The sequence below is a fragment of the Trachemys scripta genome, chromosome 12 (genome assembly GCF_013100865.1).
Source record: "Trachemys scripta elegans isolate TJP31775 chromosome 12, CAS_Tse_1.0, whole genome shotgun sequence".
Taxonomy (NCBI): domain Eukaryota; kingdom Metazoa; phylum Chordata; order Testudines; family Emydidae; genus Trachemys; species Trachemys scripta.
In genome coordinates, this window is record NC_048309.1 from 11,188,167 (window position 1) to 11,213,166 (window position 25,000).

General features: G+C 38.6%; 1 protein-coding gene across 3 annotated transcripts in view; it reads left to right on the forward strand.

The window, feature by feature from the left end:
- Positions 1-24,778, forward strand: part of LOC117886322 (serine/threonine-protein phosphatase 4 regulatory subunit 1-like) — a 46,653-nt gene extending 21,875 nt beyond the window's left edge. For all 3 annotated transcript variants that reach the window (XM_034788023.1, XM_034788024.1, XM_034788025.1), the window contains 14 exons: positions 1,936-2,043; positions 2,986-3,051; positions 4,443-4,601; positions 5,461-5,654; positions 6,104-6,558; positions 9,463-9,680; positions 11,162-11,254; positions 12,007-12,192; positions 12,532-12,693; positions 13,586-13,686; positions 15,923-16,043; positions 18,359-18,493; positions 19,542-19,683; positions 21,481-24,778. In XM_034788023.1, coding sequence (XP_034643914.1) covers positions 1,936-2,043; positions 2,986-3,051; positions 4,443-4,601; positions 5,461-5,654; positions 6,104-6,558; positions 9,463-9,680; positions 11,162-11,254; positions 12,007-12,192; positions 12,532-12,693; positions 13,586-13,686; positions 15,923-16,043; positions 18,359-18,493; positions 19,542-19,683; positions 21,481-21,635 — 2,295 coding nt within the window. In that variant the 3' untranslated portion in view covers positions 21,636-24,778. The remainder of the gene's footprint in view (positions 1-1,935; positions 2,044-2,985; positions 3,052-4,442; positions 4,602-5,460; positions 5,655-6,103; positions 6,559-9,462; positions 9,681-11,161; positions 11,255-12,006; positions 12,193-12,531; positions 12,694-13,585; positions 13,687-15,922; positions 16,044-18,358; positions 18,494-19,541; positions 19,684-21,480) is intronic.
- Positions 24,779-25,000: the final 222 nt, after the last annotated feature.

Consider the following 25,000-nt stretch of genomic DNA (forward strand, 5'->3'; position numbering starts at 1 on the left):
GAGCACTGCTTTACCGCATTATATCCGAATTCATGTTCTATCGAGTCGTGTTATATCTGGATAGAGGTGTACATGCTGCAGTTCCCCCCCCCCCCATTGCTTTATGGACATATTCTTAAAGAGACAAAATTACCTATATTAAAATTATAATGTAGTTGGCTTAACTGTCTGTTTAAGGAAACTAATAGTAATTCATCACAAAAGGATATTTTTTCTGTATATAAAGTTCTTGGTATGTAATGCTCTAATAAGAACTCTGTTATAAACGTGTGCCCCTTCTTCTGACTGCAGTATCAGTTAATCTACAATCCCAGAGTAGTGCTGACATCACAGTGTTGATGCACAAACAAGCAAGCAACAAAACCTATGTTAATTACAAGTGCAATTAAATTCATAGGGAAAAATCAATGTTCTCCATATTTGGGAAAAGATCAGAATCAGAGTTTATATTTTCAAGGTGCTAAAAGATTGTTAGAAACGGAGAGCAAATAAAATTAAAACACTTGGCAGCATCCCTTAAATAGATGCAAAGGTCATAATTTCCTCCAATGATCTCTTTCTGAAGTCTTCAGATTTCTACCCTGGTTCTTGTTAACTTTACAGAGAGTATGAATGATGATTAAAGTCTTAAGTGTCTTGATGAAAAAACAGATTCTGTTCACTTAGAAGAAATCAGATTTGGGTTCGGGAGGGACCTCTGACACTTGACCTCTAAAATAGCTTTACCAGCTAGATTCCCCTTCCTTGTCTGGAAGTTGGTTATTGCTCAGGGCGACTTCCAGGGTGACATCTGAATACCAGATGTCTGTTTGAAGGACTGACAGTTCCATTTAAAAAGTGGGATTGTACGGTATTCTTCCTTGGTTTTTATTTGGCATTCTATCACAAAGATGGAATATTCTTGGGAGCGGTACTTGTTTTTATGGAGGTAGAAATTATATATTTTCTGAAATATTAAAATAAAATGTAGAGTTCTATTGAGTCAATAATATTTGTGTCAGTATGCGATTCCTGGCTCTGTGGGACACTGACCTTATCAGTGGAAAGGCATGTGGAAGCCAGTAAGCCCTTCCTCTCTCTGGAGTCACAAATTTGGGACTCTTCATGCACTGTAGTGAAAAGACAGCTGAAAGAGTGTATATGGCTAAAGTAATTAAATGCTACAGGTAACATGGTTTGTGGTGACCTTTGAAATTGACAACTTCACACGGAAGCTTGAATTAATGAGGGTTTTTTTTAATCTGAAGTTTATAAACTAACAGCTAACTGAACCTGAATTCTGTCGAGCTGTGCACTAGCTAACCTATATAACCATGTTGTCTTAATCATTGTTTCCATTGTCCTTCCTACCCTTTGTCTGTCCTGTGGTTGGTCAAACTCACTTGTTTTTTGTCTTCAGTTTAGGCCCTGGTCCTGCAAAGAGCTGTGCACATGCCTAACTTTAAACACCTGAGCTGGCTAATTGAAGCCAAGGAGACTACTTGCATTCTTAAAGTTAAGCATGTGCTACAATGTTTTCAGGATTGTGGTTTTGGACAGCACCTACCACAGCGGGGCCTCAGTCCTGGTATAGTCCCCCAACACTGCTATCACAAATATTTAAGTGTAATACACACTATGAAATAGTTTGAGAATCCTGGAAACCATGTATAAATTGTTGATTTCTGTAACTCATCCTATGCAATTTAAAAAAAATAAAATCTCAATCCTCTAATACAGAAATGTTATGCATAATAGTATGATGTCAGTGGATTTTGTAGTTTTAATAACTACTGGCAAGCAAAAACAATGTCAATTTAACTCATACAATAGTTATATTTTAAAGTAATAGTTTGCCTTTTGCTTTCAGAACTCTTCTTTTTAGAAAGAAAACTTGAACTAAAAGTTCTTGGTGACTATTGCATTAATGTTTTTTCTTCCTCTTCTGTGTTATAGATAATTTGTAAAATGGCTTCTATGCTGAGCAAAACTATTGTTGAACGTATGCTACTTCCCCGTTTCTGCGAGCTGTGTGGTGATGGGAAACTTTTCCAAGTCCGTAAGGTTGGTATGACTTGTTTCAAAACTGAAACACTTCAAGTACATTCTAAAGTATTTTTAATATCTACATCAAATTATCTTTAAGCATAGTATTGATAGTAATATGATTTCAGACTTTAGCAGTGCCTTTGATTCTCCTTTTTCAATATAAAGGAATTGCCTTATTTGTTTGATTTGTGTGTTCTATGTTTAAAATATAATGCTCATGAAAGTGACGTACCTACACCCCTGGCTTGAGCCAAATATAGGCCTTGATTCAGCAAAACGTGTAAGCGTGTGTTTGAAATTAAGCCACTCAGGGCCATAGTGAAAATAGTTTTGTCAGTGGTTTGAGCATTGGCCTGCTAAACCCAGGGTTATGAGTTCAATCATTGAGGGGGCCATTTAGGGATCTGGGGCAAAAATCAATACTTGGTCCTGCTAGTGAAGGCAGGGGGCTGGACTCAATGACCTTTCAAGGTCCCTTCTAGTTCTATGAGATAGGTATAGCTCCATATATTATAATACACTTAAGTACTGACCTGCACACATTTTTCTTCTGCTCCATTTTTGCAACCTCTTTAAAATATTCAGGTGGCGAACCCCTGCAGTCCATTCAGAGTCCATTAAAGTTGATGAGACTCCTCACTGATGCAGAGGTCCAACCTAGGGGTGTTATTGATTTCAACGGTGCTGTGTATGTACCACCGGGAGCTGCCCTAATGAATCTCTTGTCCAGGACTGAGGCCTTAGCATTTACAGGATTTAAATTTGTCAATAGGATTTGTATTGTAAAAGACATGCAAACTACTGAGTCCAAATTTGATGCTTAGGAGTGAACAATAAGGGGTAAAATTCTTGACTCCAGTCAGTAGCAAAACTCTAATTCATTTCAGTGGGGCCAGGAGTGTACCCATAACTTTTATTGTTATGTGTGGTTTTTTTTTTTTTTTTTTTTTTTTTTAGGTTTGTGCAGCTAGCTTTGGCGATATTTGTAATGCAGTTGGACAAGAAGCCACAGAGAGATTTTTGGTATGTAAAATTTAGAGATACACAAAAAGATTTGTATTTTGCTTGAGCTTTCATATCTGCTTTTACAACTGCAATGTTTTAACAAGGAAATTACCGATAATACCATTTAGTTTTCTTTGAGACAAAAGAACAAACTTCTGGATAACTCTTCCTTGAATTTAAACCTGCTCTGCTGGTTTAGTCGCCATTGGTGGCAAAAGTTTGTTTTTTAAAAAAGACATTTCAATTTATTTTTTAAAACACTGTTTGTTTATGCAATAAGGGAGGGTTCTTTTCAGTGGATGTATTAAATTATCAGGAAACAATCAACTTGAAATCTCAACAATGGTAAAAAATCGAGTTAAAGTATTTTCACGTTTTATACCTATTCGTGAGTGTCCTGGCAACTTTTGTAGTTTTACATTACAGTTTATTATACTTTAAATGTTTATTTTCTTTCTCATCCTGATGTTGTATAAAAGACGCACACAAACAGTAGAATTAACTTACAATATTCACTTTTCTTTAGGTAATAGTGAGTAGTTTTTAGGTGTCAGTGCAGGACAGGAACTAGCTGTACTTATTGCAAGTGAGAGTCCTGGTAAAACATCACAGTTTGTGCCACTAATATTCTGTCTATTGCTTTTAGCAAAAGGCAAGGAAAAATCAATTTTGATTTGAGTGTGATTGCTGTACAGATATGTATAAAATAGCATTTTAACAGAAACACCGAGGTGTTTGCAAAAGTCTAATTAAAACAGATTACTTTCTTCTGCAAGTAGCTAGCTATTTTCCCTTTGCTAGACTTTTTAAATAAAATCCCAGAAACTTGTGTGAGAGAGGAAAAAAACAAAGGGGGGGAGGAGGTGGTGGTGGAATGTTCCTGAGGCAGTGTTTCCAAATGAGGAGCTGGTCTGGTACAGAATAGGAAGACTGTGTATTTTTCAAGTTAACAGTTTTATCCCTCACTTCCAACATACTTTTGTGCTTTCAACTGTGCTTAAAAAAAAAAAAAAGTATTTTTAAAGTGATCTGATTTTTCTGTCCCCATCCCGCCACCCTCCCCAGACTAGAAAGAATTAGTTTCCCATGCTTAATAAGTTATCCTTATATCAAGATATGCTTGCAGAAAAGAAAGCCTATTACTAATTTTCCCTATGCCCCTCCGCTTAATTTAAACGAAAGCAAGACACAACTGAGATGAATGGGGGAGGAAATTTTAATTCTTCAATAATTAATATAATTATAATTATTTTTCTTCTCAGTCACTACTTTCGCATCCTTTTTCACCCATTGCACACAAACTACTACTAACTACTTTTTTCCAAGTAATTAAACCAACCGAAAGTGGTATCTCGTACTGCAGCTTCAATACCTGTTTGATTAGCTATAGTTTCATTCATTTTTGACAGATTCCAAAGTTTTTTGAACTCTGCTCTGATAGTGTGTGGGGAATGCGAAAAGCTTGTGCTGAATGCTTTATGGCTGTGTCTTACACCACTTCTCCAGAAGTTCGCAGAAGCAAACTGTCCCCTCTCTTTATCAATCTCATCAGTGACCCCTGCAGATGGGTAAGTAGGTGGTGAGGTACCTCTGACCTAAAAGACATTAATGTATGCAAGCTACCTTTTTCAATTACAAGGACTTTTAAGTGGCCAAACCAGTGGTTTAATAGCAAAGGGAGGTCTTCTGTATAGGCACACATGGTAATTCTCAGTCTTGGTCCCTCAAATGGAGGACACTGAGGGCAGCATGGATGCAACACGCATATGCTTTCTTCATGCACACCCTGTAAAATGTAGTGCTAATATAATTAGAGGACAGATTAAAATCCAATTACATGGGCACCATGTACAGTCACCACCAAAGACTGAAAGCTGGGTATGTTAGGTTTGTGGTCTTCTGCTCTTTTTGGTTTCCATGTTCACTTTAGAAATGTAAAATGTCATGCTTAGAAGGTGGGTGTCATTCTGGGCCTTCTAAATTTTGGTCCGTCAAACTTGGGGATGGTGCTTTAAATTTTTTTTGAAAATGTCATAATGGTGATTACATTAAACACTGTATTTTCATTGTTGTGATACTGGGTGCATGGGGCTTTTGGACCATGTATGTGAAACAATTATGATTTCACTTGAATCATGTAGTGAAAAGTTAAATAAGTCAGATGAACTATATTTACTAACGCACATTTTGCTTCTTGAATCCCCTTACTCTGATGTCTTGCTTGTTCCTGATAAACTCTAGTAGTAAAATGTATTAAATGAAGCCAGGACTGGTTTAATAGCATACTTTGAAAAGCTTAGATAATAGCTAAGTATAACCTTGTAATATAGTAAGAGCTAAATTTGAGCCATATTTCATGATTAACAATTTACCAAAAGGCAGCATGGCTACAACATATGTCACATCTTTATTTTTGTACTGTGCCAGGTTCGCCAAGCTGCTTTTCAGTCTCTAGGCCCATTTATTTCTACCTTCGCAAACCCTTCTAGTGCTGGCCTTTATATTCGGGAGGATGGGACCCTCAGTATCCGACCATCAGCACAGGATGTGACTTCCAGTTCCTGCCAAGCAGGCAACAATGCAAACATCACATCTGCCAGTACGAACATTGTTTCCTCCAGGTAAAGCTATGGTTGAGGTGTGAAAAGGGAGAGGAAAACTGACAAAATATTTTTTCCTCCACAGTCTTTCAGTTAAGTCTTTAGTTGATAGGATCTTGTGTTTAATATACGTGACTACCAAAGGTCTTATTTTTAATGTAGGTGTAGTTTCAATAATGGTTTAAAATGTGGGCTACATAGGTCTGATGAATTGCCACATGATTTAATCTAGCTACTTTAATGTTTCACCAGTAATTTCTTGGAGGGGAAGGGAAGAGAGGAGGGGGAAAATGTATTGAAACTAGAGGTGAAACAAGTAGTTCTAAGGCAGGATTTGTCCTCAAGTAGAATAGCTCCACCTATTGTAATTGCTCTTGCTGCCTTATCTGGAGTGTGTGTCTTTTTAACTGGAAAGTGCTGTTCTAGGGTCTGTACCTTTTGTTTTCCTAATGCTATGTCTCTGTTCTCAGTTTAGAACAACCAATAGAAATTAAATCGGAATCGTCAACTGAAGGGACTTCAGCAGAAGCCAACCCCTTGATCCGTGTTGAAAGCCCAAGGACAGACCTACTGAAAGGAAGTTCAAATAGTTATGGTGGTCCTGGAGAGGCTCTTACCAGATTGTCCCAGAATGACAATACCACTGCTTGTGTGATAGAAGGCATTAAAGACTGTCACATGAGCAATTGCCAGGGAGTGAACTCAAGGTTCCAGTCTGCTGAGGATATCTTTAATACTTTCCTGTACTGGCGCCCTCCACTCCCTGATATAAGCCAGGATTTGGAGCTGCTTCAGTCCAAGACTGAGAAGCATGAAGAAGGTTGCTCTATGTCAAAAGCTATGTGTAATAACTGTGTTGCCAGTAGTGAAATAAAAAAAGTGCTGGAAAGCTTGCAGGAGCACATGGATGATCCAGATGTTCAAGGTAAAAGCCTACAATAGTAGTGATATGTGGAGGTATAGTTTCTGATATCTCAAGTTGTGAGGGTTCCTCATACCCTTCACAGCTCCTTATTGTAGTAGCCCTCTCTTGCCTAACGCCAAGTTTCTCAACCTGTGGGTCGGGACTCAAATTTGGGTTGCCAGAATGTTTCAGGGAGTCGCATGGCAGTTCCTATGGCTCCTGTCCCAGAGGGCTGGCTGGGCTCGTCTCCCTGCTCCAGGCACTGCAACCTCTGGAGTGCCAGCACCACTCAGGTTTGGCCCAGACGTTATGATGACAGACATCCGGGTAGGCCAAATTTCAGTGAGTGGTACTGCAACCCCCTGAGCCAGGTCACAACTCGACTCTCATTTGATCCAGTCAGGCTGGGAGGGGCAAACCAGTGTGACGTTGCAACCCTGGAGATTGCAATGCTTGAGGTGGAGAGCCAAGTCAGGCCAGCCCCACAGCATAGGAGCCACCACTGTGGGGTAAGTGCCGGGCAAGACCCAACCACCCTGGGGGGCAGGATCCAACCAATACAACCCCAGGGCCTCCACCCCCAGACTATTTACTGAGTCACAACAGGCCATAAACATTTTCAAATGGGTCCTGAGCCCCAAAAAGATTGAGAACCACTGGAAAAAGTGGAAGGAAAAAGTGAGTGGTGGGGACAGAAGGCACAATAAGAAATATAAGAACAAAAAACTCAAGGGGAGAAAGATTAATGTCTAGGCAAAGAGCAAGAAGTGAAATGGAACTGGAGCATAGGAGTTGGCAGCAGAGTCGGGAGTCACATGGCTGACACATATACAATAGAAAATAAAGAAAAGGGTTTGAGGCTATTAAGAAAACAGTGAAGGAGTTAGATAAGTAAATCTGTATCTTTTCCATCATACCCTCTACTGTAATATCCTTGCTTTTCATCATTCCTCAGCCAAGCAACCTTCCTCCCTTTCAGAATAAAAGGATGTGTGGATGCTCATTTCTCTTCCTTCCTAGCCAAGCTGCCAAAACCCTCTTATATACCTCTACCTGATCTGATCCTTGTCTCTTTTTTGTGACTGTCATCTCATCTCTTCCCATCTACTCTTAAATGGTTGTTGCTTTTGGTCCCAGTATATGCTCTCGTGTTTCACCTTTAAAATCTAGTCACCGGGAGCTGGACCATTGTAAATATTTTGAAAGCTATTTGAAAATCTGAGTTCGTGGAGCCTTTTTTGTTCATTATTTTCACAGAATGGTGCATTACATAGAAATGGAGCTGTGTTCAAAACTACATTGGCGGAATCATGGCAAAACACTCATTTTTGTTGTTTTGATCCATTCCTGAAAGACAGTTTGAGAGACATTCACTAAATACTTCCTCTTGCTTATATTTGATCAGAAATGGCTTCATCTGTGTGTATGTGATGTTCTGGGGATCATGCACACTGGTAAGGGGTTCTGTCACTGCCTGCCCTGGAATTTTGGGGTGCCTTAATGCTCTGCTGCTACGGCTCAGATCCCTGGCACCAGTAGGTTGCCCACAAGCACAAGGTCTCACCCTGGCTTCCACCAGCTTAGTTACTCTTACAGGCAGGGCCGGCTCCAGGCACCAGCTTTTCAAGCAGGTGCTTGGGGCGGCCGCTCCGGAGAGGGGCGGCAGGTCCAGGTATTCGGTGGCAATTCGGCGGACGGTCCCTCACTCCGCCTGGGAGTGAAGGACCTCCCGCCGAATTGCCGCCTCAGATCGCGATCGCGGCTTTTTTTAGATCGCGATTGTGGCTTCTTTTTTTTTTTTTTTTTTTTTGGCTGTTTGGGGCGGCCAAAACCCTGGAGCCGGCCCTGCTTACAGGGCGACACCAACAGCCCTTCCAGTCCCAAGTCTCACCTAATCTATCCTCCCCAACTTCTTAACTACCAGAGTCTCAGACTTTTGCCCTCTGGTTCATCACCCCCGAAGGTATGAAATCAGCCACCCAGTTATCAACTCACTTGTTGCACAACAGAGATCTGCTTGGGGTAAAAAATTCAAAGATGCAATAGTAAGGGAGAACAAACATACAAGTTACATAGTAAATAAATACGAAATGCAACTTCTGGCATTTACACTTGTATGTTAGATACAATTTCTTTTCTATTACAAGTTACTTGTTGCCTTTAAACAGTTTCCCAGCATACGTCCTAACTGCAAGGGGGATCCAGAGTTTCACAGGCAGCCTCCTACCTAGAGGCTGGCCTTCAATTTCTGGATAAAGGCCTCAGTTTCAAGCTTCCTTTCGAAAAGTGCTGCCCCCATGCCCCACTCTCCTCCATGTTAAATTGTTTTAAGGATAGTGAAATAGGACACGATCCAGGGTTCCTTATTATCAGAGGTCTGTCCAGAGAATGGAAACAGATACTTATATACTTCTGCTGGAAACGGTAATACTGCCTCTAAATCTATGCTCACAGCTTCTCTGAAAGGTTTTGCTGAAGTTAATTCTAGACCTTTTTTTTTGCAGAGGTAAATATTTCCTCTCATGTTTCTATGCATGTCGTTGTGTGTGTGTTTTTTTTTTAAATCTCTCAGTATAAATAATTGTAGCGTTAATACTCCTTTAAAATGAAGCACAGAAAGGAAACTAAGGACCTGTATACGCTATGCTGGCGAAGGGCTGTGTTTTGTAGAGCGCTCTAGCTGCCCTGTGTAGAGCCTGATGGTGTGCTCTAAAAAGTACCTGGTTCACGTTGATGTTGTCCCATTCTACACAGGACTACGTTAATGTGAACTAGTTATCTTTCAGAGTGCATCATCAGGGGCTACACAAGGCGGTTAGAGTGCAACCTCTTAGTGCTCTTTACAAATCACATCCATCTGGTGCACTTCGCCAAGCTGTGTAGACAAGCCCTAAATGTGCCCCCCGATCCCTTTACTTTATACAGCCCAGGTTCAAGTATTGTCCGCTGCGCTCAGAGCTGCTCAGTTGGAGTCCATCAATGATTATGAGACCAAACGCACAGAAGAGAGCAATGGCAAACTTCAGAATGAATTGTCCACTTTTGAAGCCAGCCATGCAACTGTGGAGAAGAACACTTTGTCCTCTTCATCATTCCAGGATGATGTAAGCGACCAATCCACTACCAGTATACTGAAAAGCACAGTAAGTATACACTCATCCTCTGGATAGACAAGTAAGCTCTTAAGGTACGGACAATGTCTACCTCTGTTTGCCCAGCAATTAGCAGAACAGTGCCCTGTTCTTGATTGGGGGCCCTAGACGCTACTGTACTACAATTTATTATATCCACTTACAATATAAAACAAAATTTAAAGTTTGTCAAGGAGGTTATTTCTATTTGGGTTCAGGTGAGCCAGGAAATAGAAAGCTATAAGTGGCCGTACAGGAGCTTCATAGAAAACAAACGTAACAAAATCTTCCCTGTTTCTGAAGCAAATATAAGTCATTTGTCCCCAGACAAGGGACTAAATCAACCAGTGACAATACACACTCTTCCTGACTGCCATTTTACAATACTCTTGATGTGCTTGTAGGCTAAATAGGAAAACTTTTTCACAGTGCTTGTAATTTTGTCTTTATGATGGAGCTAATCATAGGAAGATACTAAAACCCTGCTTGTCCCCTAAAATAACACATTCAGTGCTAGCATTTGTGTTAACTACAACTTGATGTTCACCTTTAATTCCTCCGCAATACAGGAGTACATTTTTTAATCACCAGCATTTTATTATGAATTCATAAGGGGGCATGCTTCACAAATTGACATATTGATCTTGGATTGGAGTTCACCAGAACAGTTTCTTCACTGGTCTGTGGGAAAATAAAAGCAATATCTTGTGGGAAATGCAGGAGAATTAGAGTTTTCAGGAGTGTACTCCAAAATGAATACATCTTTTATCGGTGTATTATTTTTTCTGAAGCAAATATATTGAGTTGCTTTGTCAACATCTGCTAAATTTGCAGAGAGAGTAGAACCTTTAGAGAATAAATAAGAAACTACCTTCCAGTAGCTGAAGGATGTTCGGTTCATTGCAATTACAATTAATAATTGATTATACCTTTTTAAAGTATTGAAAATATTAATCAGTTGCTCAGTCTGAACATGGTTCTGAATTCACAGAGTGTGAGCATGAAGGCAGAGGCGTTATTTCAACATTGACCTTTTCACTGAAATCAAAATATTCTGGCTAGTGTCCCATGGACATTTTAACAATCCTAAAATTTGGTTAAAGAAAGTCCTTTGGAGTAATATTTTTGTTGCCATAGTGGGTCAATAACTAGATGTGCAGTGTCTGTTAATCATAGTGATTGTTCTTGATCTGACCTGCTATTCATGAAGCTGAAAACTGATCCTTTTTTGATTAAGACATTGCATAGAATCTGTTTTGTTGTGGGTGATTCTTATATGGCCAAATTCTGCTTGCATTACTCACATAAGTAATCATCTTGACTTGGCTACTTACATGAGTAGTGTGAGCATGATTTGGCCCTCAAAGACCTGCTCTATATCTGAATTGTGTTGCTCTTCAGTGTAATGCTTTGAGATATACTAAACAGTAGTTCTGTAATGAAAGAAAGTAAAACTAACTGTTTTCATCATAAAATCCAACATCCTTTTACAGGAGTCAGAGGAACAACACAATGGGACCATTGAATTTTTAAAGAAAGAACAACATAATAATCCACCCATTGAAGATGATAAATCCAAGTTACAGGTGATTTAAAATATTCATTCATGATGCCTTACCCTCAACTCTGTGGCATTTCTTTGTTTGTCTGTAATGTGATAATTTGTAAACCCCTGTCCAGTCAATTCCATAATTTCAGAAAATATTCTAGGCATTAATGAGTAGAACTCTATTGACTTCGATTAAAATAATTAATGGAAATCCAGGCTTTTCCTTTTCCAGGCAAGCCCACAGAGTGCATATTTGGTGCTGTAAACAGAGGAATCTCTCTCTGGTATCCCCAGCTGCTGCCTACACATCACAGGCAGCAGCTTAATATGCTGCTCTGACTGGGTGTGCAGATTGGCCTACAAACAACAATTTCGTTTTTAAATTGCCAGAGAAGTTTATATAAACAGAACTGCATTGGAAAAATCTAGCTGTTAGATCTAGCTGCATAAAATAACTTGATGCAGCACCCAAAATGATGTTTATTCAGTAATAAAAATCAATCTTTGCTATCTTCCTGATTTGATACAGACTGTTGCCTACTGCTTTGTCTATACTGGATGACAAGCCACCCAAGGTAGTGACTCGTGCTGTAGTTTGTTGTGCTAGCCTGACATAGGCTGTGGAGTGTTCAGTCATTTGTTCTGTCCTGGCGTGTGCCTCTGGTGTACTTGCCATCTGGTTAGAGGCAAGAGAGAAGGCTGTGCTAGAGCAGATGTCTTTCCATACTGATGATATCTTCCTCTTTCTTTAATGTATTATTGTTAATAATTTACTCTCTTTGTCTGTAGGATATCATACCTCAACCTTTATTGGACCAGTACTTGTCAATGACCGACCCAGCTCGAGCCCAGACTGTTGACACTGAAATAGCAAAACACTGTGCATATAGTCTCCCAGGGGTGGCCTTAACTCTGGGCCGGCAGAACTGGCATTGTTTGAAAGATACGTATGAGACCTTGGCAGCAGATGTACAGGTAAAGCTGCATTTTCAAATAAGCGTTCAGAATTCTAAGCAAATTATACAAATTAGAAATATAAGCAAACTATGCTGTAGTTCACAAGAAATAATATCTAAAATTGACAGTGAATACAATTTTATGATAAATCTGGAATGTTGTGCCAGGTGCACCTTTTTTTATTTAAGAAAGGAGACTTTATAAATGACACACATGCTATGCAGCACCTGGCTTTCATGTAACGAATTCTGCTTTTTCTGCCCATACCCTTCAAAATATAAGTGTACTTCTATTTAAGAGTTGCTCAAGAATCTCTATAGTGTTTAATCTAGATTGGTTTTTCTTAACTATGGACAGTGGAAGGTCCGTCGGACACTAGCTTTTTCCATACATGAGCTGGCTGTTATTCTGGGGGATCAACTAACAGCAGCTGATCTGGTACCGATCTTCAATGGATTCTTAAAAGATCTGGATGAAGTGCGGATTGGAGTTCTTAAACATCTCTACGACTTCCTTAAGGTAGGAGATTATATAGCAGTATAAATTTCTGCTTTCATTTTCTTAGGCACATACAAACCTCCATTTTTCATGCAGCAATTGCCACAGAAGCTTTTTGTGGATTCAAATATATCATTTAATAGTTTTTTGGGTTTTGGATTTTTTGCAGAGAAGTTAATTTTTTAATTAAAGATCCTCCACTTTCCCCTCTGAAATTCAAACTAAATCCAGCTGAAAAATCTGACTTTGTTTGCTTGCTTTTGTAAGCTGTTGTAGTGGAATTGTGTTCAGAGCCATCTAAGTGGCCTATGATTAGTTGAGAAATACAAAAAGGTATGAGCTCATCAAGTCCATCCTCCAGGTCCATTGCAAGATTGACCCCTGTGGTAGTGTTTTTAAAAATGTTTTGCCCAGTCTTGTTTAAAATGTCTCCAGAGATGGGACTTCCACCATTTCCCTTGGAAAAGTAATATGTTGTGCATTCAAGTGAGGGCAGGCCTGAACTTACGCTCTCTACTGACCTTAGCGGGTAGAAAAAGTGTGACTGGAATAAATCTTCTAAGGATTTGTGTGAAGGTTATGCAGGCCTAATTTGTTCATGCATTATTTGAGTAACTGCACGGGCAGAATTGCCTCGGCATATGTAGCTACCCCAACTGGGTGTGCATCACTTTCAGAACCTGGGCTTTAGTTTTCTGGAGAAAAAGCAGATTCCCTGTAAACTGTAATCTGATTTTAAGAGTTCTTTCTAGCAGGAAAATACAAATAAACAGGAGTGACAGGGAGTAAAGAATAGAAGAATAACCCTGAAAGAAGTGAAAAGTGTTTATAAAGCTTCAAACAAAGTTTTGAACTGCTGGATTAATCAGTTGTATTTACTAATCAGTTGTTTGTGGAACGACATTTCCCGTAGTTGCTTCATGCAGACAAAAGGCGCGAGTACCTTTACCAGCTTCAAGAATTTGTTGTGACTGATAACAGCAGGAATTGGAGGTTTCGTTACGAGCTGGCAGAGTAAGTAAAACTTGTTAATGTGTGGTTCCGTTACCTTTCATGGTAATGTTCAGAATTGTAACACCCACTAAATGTGAGTAAATGGCAGTAGCTTTCCATTTAAAGGGACAGGGAGATTATTTTTAGGTTAAACTTTGAATTACATTAAGGCCAGAAGATCTTGTACATTTGCAACAATTTAGGTTACAGCATATTGCCCCACCAATGAGCCTTAGCCCAACCTTAGGGATCATCTATTAGACGAGAGGATAGATCAATATCCATGATGGATTTGTGATGTGGACTCTGTCCATTAGGAACTGTACCCTCAACTTATTTCATATAGGTCCCTATCTCGCTGAACCGTACTCTGACAGCATTTCTCATTGTTGGCAAATAGTAGGGTTATCTAATTACATGGGAGCAGTGAGTATGAGTAGGGAGGTAATTTTACACCTGTATATAGCATTGGTAGACGTTTTAGAATACTGCATAAAGTCTAGTGTCCACAATTTAGAAAGGATACTGAAGATTAGAGTGGGTGCAGAAAAGATCCACAAAAGTGACTCAAGGGCTGACGAAAATGCATTACAGTGAGAGACTTAGAGTTCAATCTGTTTAAATGATCAAAAAGAAGATTGAGAGATACTTTTATCCTGGGGTCAAGTCATCTTCACAAAGCGAAAATATCAGGTAATAAAGGACCGTTTACTCTAGAGGAGAAAGGCATAGCAAGAACAGGTGCCTAGATGCTTGAAGCTAAACGAATTCAAATTAGAAATAAGACCCATGTTTTTAACAGAGTGATTAACCGTTGCAGCAAGTTACGAAGGCAAGTGGTGGATTCTCCTTCTCTCAATGCCTTTGAGTCAAGGCTAGATGCCCTTCTGGAAGATATTATTTATTAATCATGTTTACTATCATAGGGCCAGCCAATGGTCCCTTTTGCAATATCTCTGTATAAATAGAGTACCAGGCGGAGTCAAATGCAGGTTGAGCTTGATATAGAAGTAACTGAGTGAAACTCAATGGCCTGTTATATACAGGAAGTCAGACTAGGTTGTCAAAGATTCCCTTCCAGGTCTTAAAATCTATGAAACTGTGGTACATTATATTAATGCTCATTCAGTTAGTTGTATGTCAGTGGCAAGAGCCAATGACAGGTATGATCCTATTCAGTTCTGGCTCTTATGTATAAATCAACAAAATGTGTATGGCATTGGTTTTTCCATTTGTACAATTAGTTGACTCATTTTGGTATTTTCACTTAAGTGGGAGTGGAATGGGATGGAATAGGGACTGGTAATGGTTCTAGTAATGGTGGCTTGTTTCAATACAATTTTAGGATCTAAATGGGTAGCCTGTAGATAGACACATTCATTGATTGATGTTTCTAGCTACTTAGACTCTTTTCATAAAGCATTTTAATGCATACAATTAAAATACTTTCCTTCACAGTAATCTTAGTTCAGTATGCTTTGTTTGGGCTGTTGAGGTTTTAACCCCCATACCATGCTGCTGGTGTAATGTTATCCTTGTATTATAAACCCCGTGAGGAAAACTGCAGTGAATGTTGTGTAAGTTCCCTGACATCTAGTGGGAGAACTTTGTAGCGTCAGAATTATTTTTTTTGCTGTGATTGGCAGAATTTCACCAGCTAATTGTTGTTCTTATGGCTATGATATGTGCAGTTTCCCACAGATGATGCAACTTGAGTAGGAGATAATTACATATTCTCTGCAGTAATGCAAATATTTCTCATCTTAACTTCCTAAGAGTATGTGTGGTTGTGTTCTGCAGTTAGGAAGAAATTTCCCATTATAGCATAAACATTTCAAAATTCCTCAACATTTTTATCTAATAATAAACTATTTTAAAGTCTTAGTGAAGAAGGAATGAGGGGAAAGTAAGGTAAGGAATTTGAGAATCCCTAAGTAACTTACTTTGCAGTTTCTGATAATTCCCTTATACACCTGCAATTTATGTCAAGTCTCATCACCTTAGCTGCATTTTTTTGTATTTAATTTTATTGAAATGTAGTAGTTCTGAAATGTGCACTTCATGTATAAATTTTAGTCTGGCTGGGAGACTAAACAGAAGAACAAAATCCCAAAGCTTTGCATAATAAAAAATGATTGTTCTCCCAGATTTTCAACAACTTTGTTCGTGAAACCAAAATGATTTCCCCCCATCTTCATCAGGAAGGTGATAAAGAAAAGAGAGGAATGTTTTGACTCAATGATCCCTTGTGTTTCAGACAGTTGATCCTGATATTAGAACTCTACAGCCCCAATGATGTGTATGACTACTTACGGCACATTGCGTTAACTCTCTGTTCGGATAAAGTATCAGAAGTCAGGTGGATCTCCTTCAAACTGGTAAAGCATTTTACTTGAAAAAAAATTTATGAAAAATGTATTTAATATCAACACTTTTACTTGAAAAGCTTATTGAAATTATATAGTAACAACAGATACTATGTTGAACGCAAATATGTTTCAACTAGACCTGGTCAAAAAATGAAGAGAATTTTTTATGAAGTATTGTAAAGTAGTTTCTGTGCTCCAAATGGGTTTTTTGTTTTTTAATTTCAGTTGTCAAACATTGCCTGCAGGGAGGAAAAAAAGACGTGGAAAGGAAGAAAAAAATAAACCCCAAAATGATAAATGAAAAATTTCAAAAAAAAATCTGTTTTTGAAAAATTTTATTGAAATATTTTTTAAAAATCTACACATTTTAAAATTTTGAAAAAATAGTTTTTTCATTTAAAAAAATCTTGTTCCAAAAAAATTTGGACCAGCTTTAGTTTCAACATCTACCATGTATTCTCAGTTTTTTCTGGGCACAATACAATTATACATGCACTTTTGCAGAGACAAAAGTGGTATGGAGAAAGTAAATAAGGAAGTGTTATTTACTCCTCATAATACAAGAATTAGGAGTCTCCAAATGAAATTAATAGGAAGCTGGTTTAAAACAAACAAAGGGAAGTATTTCTTTACACAATGCACAGTCAACCTGTGGAACTCTTTGCCAGAGGAAGTTGTGAAGGCCAAGTCTATAACAGGGTTCAAAAAGAACTAGAGAAATTCATGGAGGATAGGTCCATCAATGGCTATTAGCCAGGATGGGCAGGGATGGTGTCCCTAGCCTCTGTTTGCCAGAAGGTGGGAATGAGCACCAGGGAATGGATCACTTGATGATTACCTGTTCTGTACATTCCCTATGGGGCACCTGGCATTAGCCACTGTCGAAAGACAGGATACTGGACGAGGTGGACCTTTGGTCTGACCCAGTATAGCCATTCTTATGATAAAAGGTGAAGTCCTGGCCCCACCTGAAGTCAGTAACAAAACTCCAATCGACTTCAGTGAGGTTGGGATTTCATGCAGACTTTTTCAGGTGCATTTTTGCAAAGGCAAAATCAGAGCTTTCCTGAGCAACATGGTTTAAAAAATTCTCACCCACAGTCTATTACAATAGACTTCTGTTTTTTTTAAATTGTGGCTCAATAAAAGTTTACAGAATGGACTGGGCATTGGGTATATTGACTGAATATTAATTTTACAAATCTATAAGCCTGCTAATTACATGGTTAACCAACAGAACTATTTTTAGACATATTTCAAGATAAAGGGAGAATTTTAATGTATGTACCCAGGTCTTCATAGACCTTTTTTTTTTTTTTTTTTTTTTTAAACTTACTGATAAGAATATATATGTATAAAAGAGATTAAGGAAAACCTAGTTCTTTTTTTAAGTAAGGCTAACTCGTATGTACAGAATGACGGGAATACAAACTGAAATCCTGACTACTTACTATAATCTGATATGCTGTAGTCCTGATAGTATGTAGTGCTGCACATCATGTGGTGGTAAAATATTAGACTGCACTTGGAAGATGTGGCTGCTTTGAAGGGAAAGCTGAACTCTGAATTTCCCTCCTTTCTTCCTTTGTGTCATAGTGTTAATGGTAATTTTCTTTGTGAATGATCCGCATATGAGTAACTGCTATTTTCTTTGTCTTCCTCAAAACTATGATTCTCATACGTAATCATAACTATTCAGGAGATAGCAACACAGTCTCTTGAATTTATTTCTAATGACTTCTATGAGCCCATTTTGTGTCAGACCTTTCCTGTTAAATGTATATGCCTTCTGTAGAGAAGGACATGCTAGTAATCTGATGCATGAAAAAGTAGACAAATGATCTTACTGTTCTTTCCTGTAAGTTGGTTTTATGCTGCAATATAGTTTTGTTTAATAGTGTTTAGTAAGTAGAGAACTTGTCTATATGCTGGCACCACAGACATCACAGGATCTGCTCTTTGCTGCTTTGGTCCTCCACAGAAAGGTGGTGGTGGTGCTGCTATTATTATTATTAGCAAGGATATCACTGAGAACACCCCAAAGTGGTGTTGTAACATTTCTTTTAAAACCAGTGTTTTAGTGAGACTATAGCAAAGTAAACAGTTGGGTCAGTAAAGAAGCTTAAAAATGGCCTCTTCGCTCAACCTTTGCGTTTCAGAGCTTTGCTAAGTAAAGCTTTTGTCAAAACAGACAACACTATAGTTTAATGATACCTATAGTTCTGCAGAGGTTTTGGCGTTCCTAAGTAGTAGTCTTCAAGTGAAGTGATGCCACTTAAATGCTAGTATTCACAGTCTAAATCTCCCCTCTGATCTTTTCACAGGTTGTGGCAATACTACAGAAGTTCTATGCAAATAATGCAAATGCGTTGGGATTAAATTTCATTAATGAGCTTGTAGCAAGGTTCCGTCATTGTTCCAAATGGATTGGAAGACAAGCTTTTGCCTTCATTTGTCAGGTTAGATTGCCTTTTTGCATGTATGGGTGTATCAACAAATAATTGAGAGGATTCATAATGCTGGCAGAATTGCTTTCAGAATTGGTAGAGGAAAATAGAGCCATTTACCCCCAGAGTATTTAAGAACTATTCCAAATCAGTAATGAGTGAAATTCATTATCTTCTCTGGGTGGTTCAGTGGCTTATGTGAACTGAAGTGTCCAAATCACAAAAGCAAACCTCAGAAGTAGCACCCTCCCTTGTCAGCACTCTTGGCAACAAAGCAAAATATAGATGGGCCTGAAAACAAGCTGTGTTTCGTGAAATCCACCTATAGTACTGGCAGGAGCATATCGTCCTGCTTTGACAGGGACTATACAGTTCACATGTGCTCTTTGAATTAGTGGTGGTTGCCGGGTGCCCAGAGTTGGTGAAGAACAGGTATGTCTCTAAACTTGTTTGCTACCAAGAGGAGGGGGAAGGGAAGTGGTCATTGACTGCCCTACTCTTCAGTTTGGTGGTCAATACTAGCCCCTGAAAAGGCCATATATCATTTCTTTTAGCCAGGGAAATGATTCGTATTAGTAGTTCGTTATAAGGCAGAGGGAAGAGAAGAGGCAAAGTCAAGGTGTTAATGATTCCCAGAATGAAGATTGAAAGTAAGTCCACTGCTTTCATTGGGCCAACTTCAAATGAATCCTGACATCCTAAATTCATATCTAGACAGGGTAGAAGGACCAAATGATACTTATCCTTGAGTGGGTCAATCAGATACTTTGATTGCGGTGTCCTTCCAGAAACTTGCAGGGGAAGGAAGGGCCATTAAAATAAAAAAATATATACAAGTAACCTCCCCTTTGTTGAAAACATAAATTTAGGCTGCTTGTGTGGAACAATATACATTTGAGAGTTAGGAATACATCTGAAATAGTCAGCCAGACAAGTAACATTTTTTAAATACAAGCCAAACTTGAGGCAAGTTGGAAAAGAATGGGAGATAATAGTTTTTGTTAAAGATACACTGATTATTCACCTTGCTTTATCTTATGTTCTGCTTTTACCTCCACAGGCTGTAGTAGAAGAAGAGTGTATGCCTGTTGACCATTTTGTCGAACACTTACTTCCCAGTCTTTTAAGTCTTGCTTCTGATCCTGTGCCAAACGTAAGGGTTCTGTTAGCCAAGGCTCTAAGGCAAACACTGTTGGAGAAAGGTACGCTAAACTAATTCCTTTGATGTAAGAACTAATTTCTCATTAATTCCATCGTTTCTGTAACACCGCAGCTTTTCACAAATTGGCTTGCTCAACTGATAAAAAGAATGTTCAGATTTACTATATAACAAAGGCAGAAACTAGGACATGATAATTTTGGGATCCTACATTTAAATTCAATCTGTGCAGTGCTTGATATGAGTTAGTTTGCAGAAAGAACACAGGCTTGTTTTTCCTTTCAAAAAGTTTTTTTTTTCTGCTAGCATTAAAAGGCTACTGTATACAGGGCCGGCGCTTCCACTAGGCGGTCGCCTAGGGCAGCAGGATTTGGGGGGTGGCATTTTGCTGCCCTCGGCAGAAATTTGGCGGCGGGGGGTTCTTCCACTCCGTGTCTTTGGCGGAAATTTGGCGGCGGGTCCTTCGCTCGCTTTGGGACCCGCCACCGAATGCTCAGAGGAGGAGCGCTGCCGCCTAGGGCGGCAAAAACCCTGGCACCGCTCCTGACTGTATATCCTCTGTAGTTTGTCACCCTTTTGTGTTGTTGACATACATAATACAACAGATGTGATAGTCTATTCAGTGGAGGGCAGTTGAATGCCTATTTATAGTGGGAAAGTCACATAGCATGTTATAGAAATTATTTAAGGTAGGAGTTTTCAAATTTCATTGCACCGCAACCCCCTTTTGACAACAAAAAATTATTATATGACTGCAGGAGGGGGAACCGAAGCCTGAGCCCACCTGAGTCTCACTGCCCGGGGGCGGGACAAAGCCAAAGCCTGAGCCCCACCAGCCCAGGCGGGAAAGGGGTTAAAGCCGAAGCCCAAAGGCTTCAGCCCCCGCCAGGGGCCCTGTAACCTGAGCCCTGCCGCCCAGGGCTGTATCCCTTGGGCTTCGGCCCTAGGCAATGGGGCTTGGGCTTTGGCCCCGAGCCCCTGCAATTCTAAGCCAGCCCTGGCGACACCATTAAAATGAGAAGTTTTGAGAAGTGCTGACTGAAGGCTAAGAGGAGATATCAGTGAATTATAGGTCCAAAGAGGAGATGCTTTTGAGAAATTCAGAGGTTCAAAATAAATGAAAGTAATTGTAATTGGATGTTTAAAAGGTTCTGCACAAACTGAGTTTGCTATATTCATCAACTATTTCTCAGTTCTAGAGAATGAATAGTATAACAGCCTTGTTTGCAAATATGGTCACTCTTCCACTCATAGGCATATTCCTGTATTAGTGTTTCTCAAAACATTCAGGCCACCTCCGATCCATCTCTTTTTATACAGGGAGTCTCCCTTCCCCACTCCTCACCGGAATCAGTTATGTCAATGGGAGTATTTTGATAGTACTTTAAGAAAAAATGAACATGGCAGCCTGCCAATTTTCCTTTCTTACTGGTACGTTTCCACTTGGGGGCCAGCAAAAGCAAAGAACCACTTATAGAAATATTGAGTATTCAATACAGAGCTCTCCCTTTGCCAAGTCCTAAGTGAAAGAAATTAAGAAAGAAAAACACAGCCGCCTTTCTCATCTTCCGTGGGCTTGCTTTAGCTTCCCCAGGGAGGCTAGCCTCAAAGTTAGACACACTTCTCTGGATGAAGGAAGACGCTAACACTAATCTCACCATGTCTTTTGTGTGATCTGTAACTTTAAATTAATTAAAAAAAAAATTAAAAAAAGCAAAGCTTCATTCTCTCTCTTCTGGCATAGGGTAAGAATAATTTTGTGATGTGCCTGTACAGTACAGCACAGCTTTGAATAAAACTGTTTTTCCCCCCTCCCTCTTTCTCCCCCTACTTGTTCTAGCTTATTTTAAAAGTGTTGGCAACCCTCATCTAGAAGCTGTGGAAGAGACTGTTCTAGCTTTACAGTCTGACAGAGACCAAGATGTGTCTTTTTTTGCCACTGTAAAACCAAAACTGAACAATATGGACATGACTTCCCTTGAAAAACAAAACTAAAATGTTCATCTACTACAAACCCCGAACATCAAAATGGTGACACACTTCATGTTCTTGGAGGAACATGGAACCAAGCAATTTATTGCCTCCCTGGTCTGAGAGAAAAGGGCTTGTTGAAAATGCCATTATCTTCATTCAGTGACTGCTTTTATATCTACAGCTGTTCTTCAGATGGGATGACTACATTCATAATTTTGTTCTTTTCCTTGTAAACATGGCTTGTAACTCATCTCTACAAAAGGTCCAGTATTGTAAATACCCTCTTACGAAGTTGCACACATACAGCATTTCAGTAGCATCCGTTACAGTAATATATTTTTAAATACTGTATTTTTAAAAAAATCCAGTAATAAAGCGGTTTGCTAGAAACCCCTCTAAGCCTGTAAGTTTAAAAACCTGAAGTTAGTAAGCTTAAGTGTAGCTGCTTTCCCCCATTTTATTGTGGGTTTTATATTTTTTTGTTTATAGTATTGCATTTTATTATTTACCTGAAAAAATGTACATATGTGAATAGCTCCTGAAACTTGGCAAAAGAACTGAAAAAATTGTAATCCTACACCAGTGAGAATCATATAAGCCATTTTACGTTATACAACACAGGTGGCTTGTTGGAACTAAAGCATGGCTTAACTTCTACTTTTAACATACATGTGATGTTTTTAAAATCAGGGCTTGACTTTCTCTGTATATTGGGGCAGTTTTTATTATTTTGTCTTTTGTAAACTGTATTACTATTAACATTTTTTCTCACTTCCTGCTGTTAATCCTTGGTCTCCTTTTCTCACTGCTAGTACTGATGGGTGTGTAATATACATGGACTGTTAACTCCCCAACTGGAAATTGCTAATTCTGCCCTAGCAAAGTTCATTTCATTCAAGGAACTTGAAGGTCACAGATTACATGAAGTCTCCGCAATAGGAAGTTAACCTCTATAAATGCTCTGCAAAGTGTGTAAGTAGGGATGCACGTGTATGGGAGTGCATCACATACACCTGTGACTTGAAAAACACTGTATCTGGTTCAGCGTTCAGATCCCTGGGAATCTGTCTCTCTGTACTGTAATGACAGAGAGATGTTCTTATGTTGTGGTCTCTGTACATTTCCATATAGTGCAGATTTCCAGAGTACAAAAGTTGACCTATTTTACTTTGCAAATTCGGTTTGTAGTATTGTAGCTGTTGTCATGATTCTTTGGATTGGATGTAAACAAAAAATGAAATGGGGGAAAACCAAGATTACATTAACTTGACAGGATACTGGATTCTTCTCATATCTAAACAGGAACTTCAGTAGAAAAAAGTAGGACGAAATCTTCTTCACTAAACCTGGCAGTTTTGCAAAATAGTCACTTAAGCTAAAGAACTGATTATCTTTGTTGGGCCCTGCTTATTTCAGCTCTGCCTTCCCCTCTGTACAAAGACTTGACCTAACATAGGACCTGATCCAAAACCTATTGAAGACAATGGGCTTTGAATCAGAACCACAGCCTTGCAGTATATATACTGCATTATGGGGAAATGATCTCATTTAATGGCAAGTAAATTACTGTGTTCAACATTTGCCTAATGTGTAAACAGACCAGTGAAAGAATAGTTCCTTCCACTTTATTTCATTGTTATAATATGAATTACTTATATTGTCTGGAAGTGAAAAATACCACTCTCTTAAAACTGGATTGTCAGCCTCATAGCAAGTAGCTTTCCCAGCCTGATTTGTGTGGTGTGTTTTTTTTTTTTTTTTGAGTGTTTAATTTTGTATAAATATTTACCAAACTAGTTTTGCATTACAATGTATAGTATTTGTAATAAATTGTTTGCTTGCAAGACCATAAGATGCTTTTAGAAACTATAGGCAGAAATATATTGTTGCTATTTCAGAAAACAGTTTAAAATCTGTAAATTCCACAACTTCCACCCTTAATTTTTTTATATAATTTAAAACAAATGCCTCTTCAATGCAAACCAATTTTTTATGACTGCAATTTCTCAGCAAAAAAAAAAAAAAAAATCCAAGTTAGTTTTTTTGTAGTTTTAATATCTTTTTCTAATGCTAACATTATACTAATATTTTTTAAACAGTTCAAATTTTCTAAGATTGTTCTGACCAGGTTTTATTTTTGTTGACTATTAACAGGTCATTAAATTTCTCAGCACTGATCATAATGTTTTTAAGTGTACATAGATATGTTTTAAATGTACTGTATATAAACTGGTTACTTTAAACATTAATACAACCCAGCTTTCTGCTTCCAAAAAATTACCTTGACCTGCAATAACTTACTGGAAAATACAAACTTCTGTATGTTTGTGAAAGTTGGGATAGTTTTTCATGATGGTATTCTTAGAATCACTTGTAAGCCACCAACTAAGGTCACTAAACATTCAAAACAAAAATTTGTGTTTAAATCTTTTTTTGGCACCTTTCTAACTCCAGAAATTCACGTCCATTTTAAATGATGTGATTTTGGAGGTTTTTTAGTAGAGTTTTTAAAAATTCGTTAAAACTCTATAGTTGCATGCACTAGAGGGGACAACATAGATCTTCCTTTAACTTCAGACAACATGCAGTTCTATTAAACTGGCTCACTTTTTCCAAGGTGTGCATTTGTTTTCATTTTATACTGGAAATATGACTTCAGCATGACTAAAGACTGCACTTTACCACTCACACTAGACAAATGGTTGCAATGAAGATTAAAGCTGTGTATTCACATGCAACTCTCTGGGCTGTTTAAATTATGCAAAAACTGTATTTGAAAGCCAAATGGAGCAAAGTGAGGTAGTCAATCCACTTTTGCAAAAGCAGCAAGAATATCACTCTAAAACACTTTTGGCTAAGGGACATGAGAATAACATTAGTGGTGCAATATTGCTTGGATGCTGTAGAAAATTATCAGGCACTTGTAATCCAAAGCATGTTAGTCATGTTGCTTAGAATTCAAACTCCCTGTATCCGCTATATAGGATACACACTTGGCAACTAACAGGATTCTGCCCTAGTGGCAGCTGTCATCTATAAACAGTGTTGTTTAGAGTCCAAATAAGTGGAGACACTCTGGAAGTGCCACTGATTTGCCAGAATATAGAATCTATGTAACTTTCTATTGTATTTATCTCAATAAATCTCATGACTGTTTTATGAAATGTCTTTGTGGTAATTGACTCGTGTTATAAATAGCATATGCAACTTGTTTTCTTCACCAGCTTCAAATACAAGTTCAGTACTAGGGGTTATAAAGTGGTAATTATGTGGTTAAAAATAAACCACGGACGGCTATAGATTAACAAGGAAAACAGGAATATAAAATACCCCAGTGCATACGTGCAACGTGGCAGAGTTAATGTTGCTGTCGGAGCCTTAATAAT